Source organism: Pan paniscus, chromosome X, assembly GCF_029289425.2.
Source record: "Pan paniscus chromosome X, NHGRI_mPanPan1-v2.0_pri, whole genome shotgun sequence".
Classification (NCBI taxonomy): Eukaryota; Metazoa; Chordata; class Mammalia; order Primates; family Hominidae; genus Pan; species Pan paniscus.
Genome location: NC_073272.2, coordinates 71,247,838 through 71,261,738, shown reverse-complemented (window position 1 = coordinate 71,261,738; position 13,901 = coordinate 71,247,838). Strand labels below are relative to the sequence as shown.

Sequence of the window (13,901 nt, the reverse complement as noted above, 5' to 3'; positions counted from 1 at the left end):
TAGTTCCAGCACTCTGTGCTGCATCATTCTCCCCTTTCTCCTGAATCATTCATGCTACTAGCCCTAGACTCCATGTCCCCAACTTTACATTAATAGCCTTGAGCTCTTCACTGAACTCAAACTGTCTACTTGACACCTTGGATATTTATTATTTAAAAGGTAACATGGGCCAGGCGCAGTGGCTCACACCTGTAATCCCAGCATTTTGGGAGGCTGAGGCAGGCGGATCACCTGAGGTCAGGAATTTAAGATCAGCCTGGCCAACATGGTGAAACCCCGTCTCTACTAAAAATACAAAAATTAGCCAGGTGTGGTGGCAGGTGCCTGTAATCCCAGCTACTTGGGAGGCTGAGGCTGGAAAATCGCTTGAACCCAGGAGACAGAGGTTGCAGTGAGCTGAGATCGCACCACTGCACTCAAGCCTGGGCAACAAGAGCGAAACTCTGTCTCAAAAAAAAAAAGTAACATGGCCACATGGCCAACAACACAGAACTCTATTTTCTCCCTCAATCCTGTTCCTATCCCAGCCCTACCCATCTCAGTCAATAGCACCACCATCTACCCAGTAATGCCAAATAATTGAGGAGTCATCCTTGATTTCTTTCTTTCCCTCACCTCCCATATCCAACCCATCTGCAAGACCTGTTGGCTCCACTTCTCTAATATATTTCATCTAATCTAACACACATTATTACATATACCTCCTCCATGAAAGAAAAAAAACACTACCAAACTACAACCTGCCATCAAATGTATGATACATGCCAATTTCAGAAATGCAAAAATGTGAAAAGACATCTCCGAATTTATGAACTACAATATATTACATATTCATCCAAATCTCTCCAACTCCACTAGTAGCACCCTACTCTAAGCCACCATCACTTCTAGACTTTCATAATACCAAGTTCTTGGGCCTCAGTTGAAAAAAAAAAAAACATTTATTTCATAGGGCTATTGTGGAAAGTAAACAAGATCCTATCTGCCCTCCTCTGTACTCCTATGGCATCATGCACATCTGCCCCATCGCAGCGTTTATCACACTCTACTGTAACTACCTGTTTACATGTTTCTAACCCCCACCCTAGACGGTAAGCTACGCAAGGACTTGGAAGTGTATTTGTTTCACGTTGTTCCATACAAAGTCAGGATTCAATAAGTATTTTTTAAATGAATGAATGTATGAATGAATCTCAAAATCTCAAAGAGTGATTCCAAAGACCCCTTCTATTATTTTCCACCCCCTAAAAAAACCTCAAGTTGTGAAAGAATTCTGCCTACTAGATCTCACTAAGTAATAATTTTCTGTGTGTAAAAATGTAATTATACATATATGCCCATCTATGTGAAGGTTCGAGGTAAAGAGTCAGCCCAAAGTAAAAAACAAAAAAGCTAACAATCTTATCTTCGTTAATGAAAATACAATGCCCAGATCAGGGGAAGTAGCAGTTCCAATTTGGAGCTAAGATGGGTTAGAGACTGGCAGGTTGGTGTCTGGCCTCAAGGGCTATCTCCAACCAGAAGCCTAAGATCTGCTTTTTGGACCTGTAGCTTCAGAAACTCAGATTTATCAATTCTTCATTAAATGCTAAAAGCATGACTCCTGTCAACCAAATTCACAAGGGGCTAATAATAACACATAACCCATTTACCTCTCAGGACAACTGAGACTAACGATCCACCCTGGGCACTCCCTATTTGAGGGCAAGTGACTGAGGGTCATGGAGCTGCAATTTGACCTTTTGCTTTGTTTTTTTTTTTTTCTTTTTTTGAGACAGGGCTTCGCTCCCGTCGCCCAGGTGGAAGTGCAATGGCGCGATCTCAACTCACTGCAACCTCCACCTGCTGGGCTCAAGCAATTCTCCTGCCTTAACCCCCCAAGTAGCTGAGACTACAGGTGTGTGCCATTGTGCCTGGCTAATTTTTGTATTTTTTTTTTGTAGAGACAGGGTTTCACCATGTTGGCCAGGCTGGTCTCAAACTCCTGGACTCAAGCCATCCGCCCACCTCAGCCTCCCAAAGTGCCGGGATTACAGGTGTGAGCCACTGGGCTCGGCCACCTTTTGCATTTTTGATCACACACATGATTCAGGAGACTGAATCAGTAATAAAAAACCTCCCAACAAAGAAAAGCCCAGGATCATATTGATTCACTGGTGAATTCTACCAAAAATTTAACAAAGAATTAACACTAATCATTTTTTTTCTTTTTTTCTTTTGATATGGAGTCTCACTCTGTCGCCCAGGCTGGAGTGCAGTGGTGCGATCTCGGCTCACTGCAAGCTCTGCCTCCCAGGTTCACGCCATTCTCCCGCCTCAGCCTCCCGAGTAGCTGGAACTACAGGTGCCTGCCACCACGCCCAGCTAAATTTGTTTTTGTATTTTTACTAGAGATGGAGTTTCACTGTGTTAGCCAGGATGGTCTCGATCTCCTGACCTTGTGATCCGCCCGCCTCGGCCTCCCAAAGTGCTGGGATTACAGGCGTGAGCCACCGCGCCTATTAATTTAATTTTTAAATTAAATGCTATGAGGCCGGGTGCGGCAGTCACGCCTGTAATCCCAGCACTTTGGGAGGCTAAAGCAGGCAAATCGCTTGAGCCCAGGAGTTCGAGACTAGCCTGGGCAACTTGGCGGCGAAACCACATCTCTACAATAAAATACAAAAATTAGCTGGGCATGGTGGTGCATCTGTAGTCCCAGCTACTCTGAAGGCTGAGGTGGGAGGATCACTTGAGACCAGAAGGCAGAGGTTGCAGTGAGTCATGATCATGCCACTGCACTCCAGCCTGGGTGACAGAGTAATACCGTCTCAAACAAACAACAAAAAAAATTAAATACTACGAAAAGCACCTTTGGGCATTTAATTGGCTTCATAAACTGGATTTTCCTATGCTTGGTTACCAAAAATCAAATTACTCAATCAACAGTATGTCCAGCTGCACACAGTGGCTCACACCTGTAATCCCAGCACTTTGGGAGGCCGAGGCGGGTGGATCACTTGAGGCCAGGAGTTTGAGACCAGCCTGGCCAACATGGTGAAACCCCATCTCTACTAAAAATACAAAAAAAAAATTAGCCGGGCGTGGTGGCACATGCCTATAATCCCAGCATTTTGGGAGGCCAAGGCGGATGGATCACTTGAGGCCAGGAGTTCAAGACCAGCCTGGCCAACATGGTGAAATCCCATCTCTACTAAAAATACAAAAAAAAAAAAAAAAATTAGGCGGGTGTGGTGGCATGCGCCTGTAATCCCAGCTACTCAGGAGGCTCAGGCACGAAAATTGCTTGAACCCAGGAGGCAGAGGCTGCAGTGAGCCAAGATTGCGCCACTGCACTCCAGCATTGACAATAGAGCAAGGCTCTGTCTCAAAAAAAAAAAAAAAAAAAAAAAAGAATAGTATGTCCAATTTTATAGCTCTTGGTACATCTGCTTAATCATTTCCAAAGGGTTGTGTCAGTTTATGATGTCAGCAGCATTACTATGATTAAATATTTAAAATTTGCTAATAGGTAAATGATTTTTAAATTAGCATTCCTTTTTATTACTTATTAAGACGTATATTTTCCGATGTTGGCGTCATTCTTTTGCTGATCCCCTCCACACCCCCCGCTTTTTTAAACAAAAAATAGAGATGAGGTCTTGCTATGTTGCCCAGGCTGGTCTCAAACTCGTAAGTTCCAGCATTCCTCCCGCCTCAACCTCCCAAAGTGCTAGGATTACAGGCATGAGCCACCCCACCCCCTACCCACATTTTTAATGACTATGGCAAAATAATGTTTACCAGGTCATTTTTTTTCTAACTGATAAAGAACTCTGAAAACAGCAGTGAGTGACACTCTGTCCTTGCTCTTCCTGGAGACAATGTATCTTATTTATCCTTCTAGAAAGTTAAGCGTAAGCACACATCAGAACAAGTACACACACCATTTTCTTTATTTTTTTTTTACAAATAATATTATGCTATATGCATTGTTCTGCAGCTTGCATTTTTCACTTTATATTTCTTAGTAGTCTTTTCATTATCAGTACACATAGCTCTCACCACATTTTTGCAATGAACCCTAATTTATTCAAGTAGACTCTTAGGACATTTCAGCTCTTTTCAAATTTGTGCTATTACAAACAGTGCTGCAATGAATGTTCTTGTACATATTTCTCTATGTACTGGTAATTAAATCATATATCCTTCTTCCACAAAAGTGAACAAAGACCAAAATACCCTGTAAATGTCTATATATGATTACATGAACATGGAGAAAAGTATGGAAGGCTAGCTACATAAATATTTAGCATGGGTTACAGGGAGAAAGGCCATGGGAGAAGGGGAAAAAAAAAGTCAAGAAAAAATAAGACTGAATTACAATTACTGAACTACATGTATGATATAATCACATTTATGCACTCATGTATATGGGAGTACAAGTATAAAGAAATTAAATGATTTTAAAAGAAAAAGTCTCAGTAGTGGAACTGCTACTTCAAAGGACATAGGCATTTAAAATGTGATACTGCCAGACTGCCCTCCAAAAAGGTTGTACCAAATATATACTCCCACAAAGAATGTAGGAGATTTTCTGTTTTCCTATCAATTGGCAACACTGGGTATCATCAAACTTTTTGCAAATATATAAAAAATGGTATCTCATTTTAAAATTTATCATTTCTTTACTTTTCCAAGTGGGAGAAAAAAAAATAAATGAATAAGATTTATCATTCCTTTAATGAGAAGTAATATAATTAAAATTTATCACTTATTTAATGAGAAGCAATATAATTAAAAGCTGATTTTTTTTTTTTTTTTTTTTGGAGAGAGGGTCTCGGGTTGCAGAGGCTGGAGTGCAGTGGCGCAATCTCGGCTCACTGCTGCCTCGACTTCCCGGGCTCAGGTGATTCTCCCACCTGAACCTCCCGAGTAGCTGGGACTACAGGTGCAGCCGCCGTGCCCAGCTAATTTTTTTATTTTTTGTAGAGGCGGAATTTCATCATCTTGCTCAGGCTGGTCTCAGGACTCAAGCGATCCGCCCACCTCTGCCTCCCAAAGTGTGCCCGGCCAAAGCTGAAAATTTTAATGTCTGAGGTCCGTTTGTATTTTTTTTTTCCCAGAGAGCTACCTTCTAATATTCTTTGTCATGTTCCATGCGTTTGTTCACCTTTTTCTAAATTACTGATTTATAAAAAGCTTTTTGTTAAGGAAAATAGCCCTTTATATTTGTAACACAAATATTTTTCCAGTTTATTTACCATATTTATGTTTTGTTTGATATCAAACTTAGACCTTTCTACTCCAAAAACTATTGGAAACAAAATCCATCTATTGTTTTCTAACATTTTAATGGTTTCATTTTTTATTTTAAAATATTTGATCCATGTGTAATCTATTTTGGCATAAGCAATAAGGCAAAAACCCAAGTCTCATTTTTTTCCAAATGGTTAGCCAGTTATCCTCAAATGGTTTGTTGACTAATCCATATTTTTCCCCATTGATTTGAAATGCTGAAATGTCGTTTTTCTTGTTTAGTAAATTTTCTTATGTACTTAGGTCTATTTCCAGACTTTCTGTTGGTTTGTACCTTCCCCCATATCATACCCTTGCATGCATATCTGTGAGGGAGGAAAATAGGGTAGTGTTCCAGAAGAGAAAAAACTTAGAGACAGGCAGCTATCTTAAAAATAGCTCCTGATCACATCACTGCACTCCAACCTGGACGACAGAGCAGACCCTGTCTCTCACACGCACAAAAAAATACCTCATGTTGGAAGTTCTCTGAACCTTTATTGGTTCAGGGTGCATCTCCATAAAAAAATTTAAAACAAAAACACCTTGTGTTATCATGGAGAAGAAAAATACTTGTGTACCTCTAGAGGCAGCACTATCGATACTGGCGTGGAACAACAGGTTTTAATTGCATCAGAATGAAGAACTTTCTAGAAACCACATATATTCAACGATGCACTGTTGCCTCAAATGTCGTCATTTCCTGGCCACTAACAGAGAAATTATATAGCGGATTCAAGAATTTCATAGGAGGCTGGACTCCTAGTTTGTAAAATCCTTCTTTACAATTCTCATTTTATAACAAACCAAGTTATATGCTCTACAGATACTAAAGGAAATAAACATACTTCTCGAGAAAGCTGTTTTGCCAATACGGTAACACTAAACTAAAAGAAAACAGAACTTTCTAAATCTCACCAATCCTCGTCCTCCTCCGGCTCTTGCAAGCGGGGCAGCTCTTTTTTGTGCCCATCCATGTCTGTAGTGAAAGACAAAAATACACTTTCTTAAGAAAGCCAGAACTCGGCCGGGCGCAGTGGCTCACGCCTATAATCCCAGCACTTTGGGAGGCCGAGGCGGGCAGATCACAATGTCATGAGATCGAGACCATCCTGGCTAACGGTGAAACCCTGTCTCTACTAAAAATACAAAAAATTAGCCAGGCATGGTGGCGGGCGCCTGTAGTCCCAGCTACTCGAGAGGCTGAGGCAGGAAAATGGCGTGAACCCGGGAGGCAGAGCTTGCAGTGAGCCGAGATTGTGCCACTGCACTCCAGCCTGGGCGACAGAGCTAGACTCCATCTCAAAAAAAAAAAAAAGATAAAGAAAATAAAATAAAAAGAAAAAAAAAAAGAAAGCCAGAACTCAAAAGCAGAGACATCTCTACATTTACACTCTGCATTTATCTTTGGGTATCTTCCCCACCTTAAAGCCGAAACTTTGCTCTGCAAAATGAAAAGGATTTAAATTTGTTTTGTTGCAAACTTTTCCCACTCAGGCCTCTACCACCCCAATCTCTTCCCACCCTGCACCCGCCCCCACTTCCCACTCCCTCCACTCCCACCTCAACTTGCCAGTCTTCCACGTATCAGGGCTCGACCGCCCCCACATCCCACTGGCCCTCCACCTCCCTACACCTTCAGTCCCCCTACTCTTGCCCCAAGGAAGTCTCCCACCTACCGGGTGTCAACCTCTCCCCCTTCCCCTACCTCCTTACTCCCCACTCTGTCAATCTTACCCAGAATAGGCTACCACTGCCCCCTCATCACCTTCTTCCTTCTGTCCAACCTCCACTGCCCCCTTACCTCCCGCCACTCTGGCTTCTCACTGGTCTTATATGAATCCGGCCACCCCCTCCCCGCTTCCTATTCCTGCCTCCAGCCTCTAGCCAATCTTCGACCAAACAGGCCTTGACCCCTCCCCAACTCCTTCCTCCTATCAGGTCTGGACCCTACCCCCACCATTCTCACCTCAGTCTTCCACCAATCAGGCCTCAACCCCACCACCCTTCCCCCACACTCGCACCTCCAACCACCTCCAGCCACCTTCAACTGCTTCCAACCGGTTTCCCAAGCAGGCTTCCACTCCCCCACACTTCTATCCAACTTCTGCCCTACCCCACTCCTGTCTCCCACCACCACTCAGTCCTCAGCCAAAGAGACCTCGACCCCCACACACACACCCCTACCCACAACCACTAGCTCTCACCTCCCCCCAATGCTGCAACAGGCACCCCCACTTCTCCCCACAGCCACTGGCACCCCCACCCGCTCCTATGCTGCCACTGGTGCTGCCACTGGTGCCACCTCCCCCCACACTGCCATGGGCGACCCCACTTCTCCCCATGCTGCCACTGGCACCCCCACCTGCTCCTACGCCACCATTGGCACCCCCACCTCCAATGCCACCACCAGCATCCCCACTTCTCCCCACGCCCACCAGCACCACCACGTGCTCCTAGGCCACTTCCACCACCACCAAGTGCTCCTACGCCGCCACCAGAACCCCCCACTTCCCCCAACGCCCCCATTGGCACCCCCACCTTCAATGCGGCCACCGGCGCCTCCACTTCTCCCCACACCGCCAGCGCTACTATGTGTTCCTATGCCACCAACGCCACCAAGTAGTCCTAGGCCGCAACTGGCACCCCCGCCTCCCCCAACGCTGCCACTGGCACCCCTACTTCTCCCCACCCGCCACTAGGGACACCACCTGTTCCTACACCACCACTGGGGCCCCCACCTCCCCCCAGTGCCGCAACCAGCGCCCTCACTTCTCCCCGCGCCGCCACCGGTGCCACGTATTCCTACATAGCCACTGGCGCCACCACACGCTCCTACGCCGCCACCAGCGCTCCCACTTCCCCCAAGGCCGCCAATGGTGCCCCTACTTCTCCCCACACCGTCACTGGTGCTACCACATGCTCCTACACCACCACCAGCACCCCCACTTCCCCGACACCGCCACAGGCACCCCCACTTCCCCCAACGCCGCCACTGGTGCCCTACTTCTCTCCACCCGCCACTGGCACCAACACCTCCTTCTACGCCACCACCAGGCCCCCCACTATCTGCAATGACGCCACCAGCGCCCCTTCTCCCCACGCCGCCACTGGCACTACCACCTGCTCCTACGCCGCCACCAGCGCCCCCACCTCTCCCAATGCCGCCACTGGCGCCACCATATCGTCCTACACCACCACGGGCGCCCCCTCCACCCCCAATGCTACCACTGGCGCCTCCACTTCTCCCCTCGCTGCCACTTCCTCTACTCCCACCTCAGGCCTACACGGGCAACCAGAGTCCAAGGTATACAGTGGTCCTGATTTTAATTAAGTCACTCAATTAGGATTAACCTCTGGACCACTTCAGCACCCATCTCAGTCCGACCAGCCGGTCACCTACCTGGTGTTGCAGCCTCTGGCGTGGCCGGCAGCAGCTCACCTCCAACTGCCCGTGGAGTGCGTGCAAAGATCCCGAGCGACTGCGATGAACAACGCCAGGCGCAGGCCCCTTTATAGTGCCCGGACCTAGGGGGCGGTAGCAGTAATTCACGTGTGCTCGCCCGCGCTTCCCTGTACCCACCTATCACAGTGGTCACAAGTCAAATTTGAACTTCGCGCCTGTGAACTTGGCGCCTAGCTGTAACGCTTCCGGGATCAGGTCTGTCGCTTTCCACTCCCACGGATGTTGCTTATTTGTCCCAAAAGCGCCATTTCAATACTAGAGCGTGGGCACCCGAGGCCAATTCTGCGATTAAAAGTCCCTAACAACTTTCTGATAAAGAGAAACCATGTGAAATCCTTCATAACAAACTTTCATCCTGCGAGAAGTTGGATAAGCGAGCCTTGTTCCTTACTTGAATTGTCCAGACCTCTAAGTCCGTTATTGTAACCACTGGGAAAGGGCGCGGGGGGAGGGGCGGGGGCACGAGAACTGGAGCGAAGGCGCGGGAGCAGGGGCGTGGACGGGAACACCGAGGGGAGGGCGGGGCGCGGGGGGACGCGGGAACGCAGGGGGGCGGGGGTTGCAGGGAAGGCCATCTAGACCCCTAGATAAGAGCAAGGCAGCAACTCAACAGCGCCTGGCAACGGCGAACTATGATGTTTACTTCCAGAACCCTCCAAACCCTGGAGATAAAAAAAGGTTACTTGAGGCTTTTTGGCACTCACTCCATACACACCAAGAAAAACAAACGGGGAAAACAGCGCTTTCTAGATTGTGCCAGTTTCTCCAGCGAGCATCTATATATTTCGTAATGTATGCCTTTGGGTAACAGAACACACATAAAATGTCCCCGGCGTTTGATACTATTTTGTGCTAAGCATTATTCCAAGCGTCTTACGACTTAATTCATACAACACTTTAAAAAGTAGGCAACTGTTAGCACTCTCATTTTAGAGATCACACAGCTAGAAAGTGGCAGAGCTGGCCGGGCACAGTGGCTCACGCCTGTAACCCCAGCACTTTGGGAGGCTGAGGCGGGTGGATCACGAAGTCAGGAGCTTGAGACCAGCCTGGTCAACATGGTGAAACCCCGTCTCTACTAAAGATAAAAAAAAAAAAAAAAAAAATAGCCGGGTGTGGTGGCCCGCGCCTGTAATCCCAGCTACTCGGGAGGCTGAGGCAGGAGAATCGCTGGAACCTGGGAGGCGGAGGTTGCAGTGAGCCGAGATCGTGCCATTGCACTCCAGCATGGGGACAGGGCGAGACTCCATCTCAAAAAAAAAAAAAAAAAAAAAGTGGCAGAGCTGAGATTCAAACTCCAACTCTAGTTCCAAAACCTGCTCTTAAGCACCAGATTGCCTACCTAAATACAGATACTTTCTCAGTTGATAAAAAAATTGGATAAAGGGGGCTGATTACTCTCTCTCTCTACAATGAAGTTGCAAATTAACCTCTACAAGCCTCTTTATAAGAATGGGGATTACATAACTGTGCCTCAGAGGCTTGGGCAAAGAACCAGAATGTTAGCTATAATTGAGAGGCATATGCTTCAAGTAAAAGAATGGGATAGGTTTGGAATCAAATCTTAAAATGGGCAGTTCAGAAATTACACACATTTACTCAAGGTGTGCAAGCAACTCCTTTAGATTGAAGGCAGGAGGAGCTGAAGTAGACTGGAAATAATGTAGATTTTTCAACAGAAGCGAATGGGAGTAAAAACTTTTAAGTAGGCTTTCTTCCCATAATAATCTTTTAGGAAACAAACACCAATCCACATGAGGGCTTTAAGAAGTTGGGAATTAAATCATGCAAAATTTTACTGAAAAAAATCTTCCCTCTCATATCTGAGAAAACTGGCAAACAGCATTTGCCATGATATCAATTCATGATATCGATCATGAATTGATATCTTCCTCCCTGATGCTTGTGGCAGAGTTCGACCACTATACAGAGCAGGAAGGAAAATAATTTTGCCCCCAAGAGCCAAGAAAAGAATGGTCCACATGAAAACCGAGACTACAAGGGTAAATGAAAGCAGAGAGGTCACAAGCAAAAGAGGAGCAAGCATGAATGGGTGTGTTGGGGATCACAGGCTTTGTCTTTTTTTTTTTTTTTTTTTTTTTTTGAGATGACATCTCACTCTGTTGTCCAGGCTGGAATGCAATGGCACGATCTCAGCTCACTGCAACCTCTGCCTCCCGGGTTCAAGCGATTCTCCTGTCTCAGCCTCGCATGTAGTTGGGATTACAAGCGTGTGCCACCACTCCCGGCTAGTGTTTTTGTATTTTTAGTAGAGACAGGGTTTCACCACAAGCCAGGCTGGTCTTGAACTCCTGACCTCAAGTGATCCACCTGCCTCCGCCTCCCAAAGTGCTGGGGTTACAGGCGTGAGCCACCACACAAGGCCACTTTGCCTTCTTAATGGATCATAAACTAACCCCACCCTCTACCAGACCTGGCTGAGAAAACAATTCCTAATATCATAGCTACAGTAGGGAAATTTGGTCCTTTCATGCTGTTTGGAGGTGTTTAAATATAGGTTTCATCATTGGATGACCCTATTCTTCAGTCCAACACTCAATATAACAGGATACAAAATACATCAGCCGTATTAAAGGGAAATCATTCATTTATTAAGGATCGCAAGACAACATCTTAATTTCTGTAGCACGATTTAAATGTTTTACTTCTTTGATAAAGCAGAGTACAATAGAAAAAAAAACAATTAGTTTCCAGTAATATCTATATCTCTAATCAGAATTAAGTCTTCCAAGACATATTACCTGGAAATAAAAGCCTGTTACAATAAGCAAAGCTTCAACCAGAGCGGCTACTTTTCGTGCCAGGAAAAAGTTCATCCCTATAGGAGGAATGATGTGCTATGTAAAATGGCTGTAAGGTCACAGCCTTGAGGGCATTGGAAGTATATTATCCTATTCCACATTAAGTATTTCAGCGAATTTCAAACATCAGTTTATCTGCAACCATGCTGGCAACCTTTAACTGATATTTCAATCAACCGGTAAAAAATAAATTAAGAAATCCCTTCACGGATATTCCGTGATTTACACTGTTAAAAGGTACACTGTTCATTAACATGTAATTCTGGTTCAGAATTACCTTTGAGACTCCTTGCTCAAAATTTGGTTAACAGTAAGAATCTTCCAGAAATTCAAGTTCTTATTAATCAATAATTTGTCAGCTAGGATACATTCAGGCATCAGCTGCAACTACAGAATAGGTGCACAGCCTCAGCGCTTTGGAAAGACATAATCTAGAACACTACTAGCAGACAAAAAATTACCTGCAACTGGATAGCGTAAGTGCAGTATAGCAAGACAAAACATATATTCATATGTTGGCTTGTTTAAGCCTCAAACCCTCGACCCTTTGTTGAGATCCCATAATTTTATTCCTATGATTTTAATAACTCAAGTTCCAGGAGGACTATAAGTCTAATTTGTACTCCAAACCAAACAGCAGTGCAGTTCGCTACTACTGAGGCTGAATCTGTACAGACTTCAAGACCAAGTCCAGAAGACAGTTATTATCTAAAAAATAATTACTTGAATACATAGATGATCCTTCAGAGATTTTACCTATAACCTATTTCTTGATGAAGGTTATTTAATGCACTGGAGATAACTGTGACTTACTGATCAAATACTTGAATACTTATACTTACCTGGGATTTCATTTCTGCTGAAAGAAATAGGAAGAACAGGACTCACTTAAAAAAAAAAAAAAAACTTTAGAAAGGAAGGTAAAAATCTTACACACACTATCACTTTTGGAAGCAGCATAGAAGGGGCAGTCAAGGGTAAAACACTGGTGAAACAGGTCAAAATTAGGAAAAAAAAAAAAAACTATATTATTATCAATGACAGTACCACAACTGTGCCCTTGATAATTAGTAATCACTCCTAAAAATCTTCATTTGGCACCAGATGGTGTGTTTAAGAGAAACACCCTAGGATGTTTTGAATCAGGCTTGATTTTGTTAGTTGAGTTACAGGAGAATTTTAAGGGTGGGGGTATGGGGGTCAGGGAAGAAAAGGAAATGGGAAATGGACCAGAAAAAATCTTGAGTCATCATCTAAATCAACAAAGCACTGATAGCTCCAAATATTAGGTCAGACACTAAAACGACTGATATAGGCTCAAGTGGTTTATAAAACCTATAAAAAGACTACACCAGCAAAGTCCCTGTCAATCTGTCAGAGTTCAGAAACTAAAACAGGGAGTAACATTTTAGCTTAAAACCTTATCTCAAGAGAATCATATACACTTCACATGAATAAAAATACCTGAAACCAAACATTTTTAAAAGCTCCAGTACCCAAAATATAAAGAAAAAAAAATCCAGAAGACTGAATCAATCCATGGAATCACAAAGCGGCCGGACAATCTATATCTCCCCTCCACACTAACCATCCCATGGAAGACCAAGGGAGATCAGACCTTCCAGACCTATGCACCATCTGGTCGCCGCAAAATTCTACGGAGATTCCTTGTGGAAAAGCAGTTTCCCATCTTTTGTGTCTCTCCCTACCATGCAGGAAGCAAGTCTGGCTGTGCTATTCTATTACCATTATATATCACCCATCTGCAACAAGGTACTGTACAGACAAGTAAGAAGTATGTTATCTAGTTCCCTTTCCCCCAGAAGGTTGAGGCTCAGGTATAGGGGTAATTCTCCTGTGCAGTCTTTATTTATGCTGACTCAGTGACTTCAACAGGCTTAATCATGTGGTCAGGTTTGTTGCCAGCTGCATAATGCTCCCACATCTGTAGATAGAGCCGCTCTAGTTCCATTGTGTATTGTTTGGTGTTGAACAGAGGGCTAGATATTCTTTGCTTCCAGACTTTGCCACGAACTTTCTTCAGGCTGGGTAATAAAAAACGAGAACCCAGTTTACAAATCAGAGCAGAAACTCAGAAACACACCCTATAAATACCTAGTCGCATTTGTGGCAAAAAATGCATGACCAAACTCTACGCTATCTCATTTCTTGATTGGCTTCGTGCTAAAAAGGGAAGGGTCACATCTTGCATAATGCTAACACTGAAATGAGCTCAACTCCATATACTCTGAAAAAACTTAGTTCTTTCCTAAACAAGTATATCCAAGGGATACCACGCATTCTCCATTTCGTCGTTTCTACCTTTAAAATAACAA

At 44.6% G+C, this 13,901-nt stretch overlaps 2 protein-coding genes across 4 annotated transcripts in view; both read right to left on the bottom strand.

Annotated features, from left to right (window-relative positions):
- GCNA (germ cell nuclear acidic peptidase) overlaps positions 1-10,854 on the bottom strand; it is a 37,420-nt gene extending 26,566 nt beyond the window's left edge. Inside the window, exons 1-2 of one of the 2 annotated variants that reach the window (XM_034949764.3) lie at positions 8,681-10,854; positions 6,196-6,256 (exon numbers count right to left, since the gene is read on the bottom strand). In XM_034949764.3, coding sequence (XP_034805655.1) covers positions 6,196-6,254 — 59 coding nt within the window. In that variant the 5' untranslated portion in view covers positions 6,255-6,256; positions 8,681-10,854. Of the gene's footprint in view, positions 1-6,195; positions 6,257-7,014; positions 7,913-8,680 lie in introns of those variants that run through there. The other variant, XM_055106743.1, reaches the window with a different exon arrangement.
- Positions 10,855-11,333: 479 nt separating this feature from the next.
- The window catches only part of OGT (O-linked N-acetylglucosamine (GlcNAc) transferase), a 42,730-nt gene continuing 40,162 nt past the window's right edge, over positions 11,334-13,901 (bottom strand). For both annotated transcript variants that reach the window (XM_003820131.5, XM_003820132.5), the window contains exon 22: positions 11,334-13,610. In XM_003820131.5, coding sequence (XP_003820179.1) covers positions 13,436-13,610 — 175 coding nt within the window. In that variant the 3' untranslated portion in view covers positions 11,334-13,435. The remainder of the gene's footprint in view (positions 13,611-13,901) is intronic.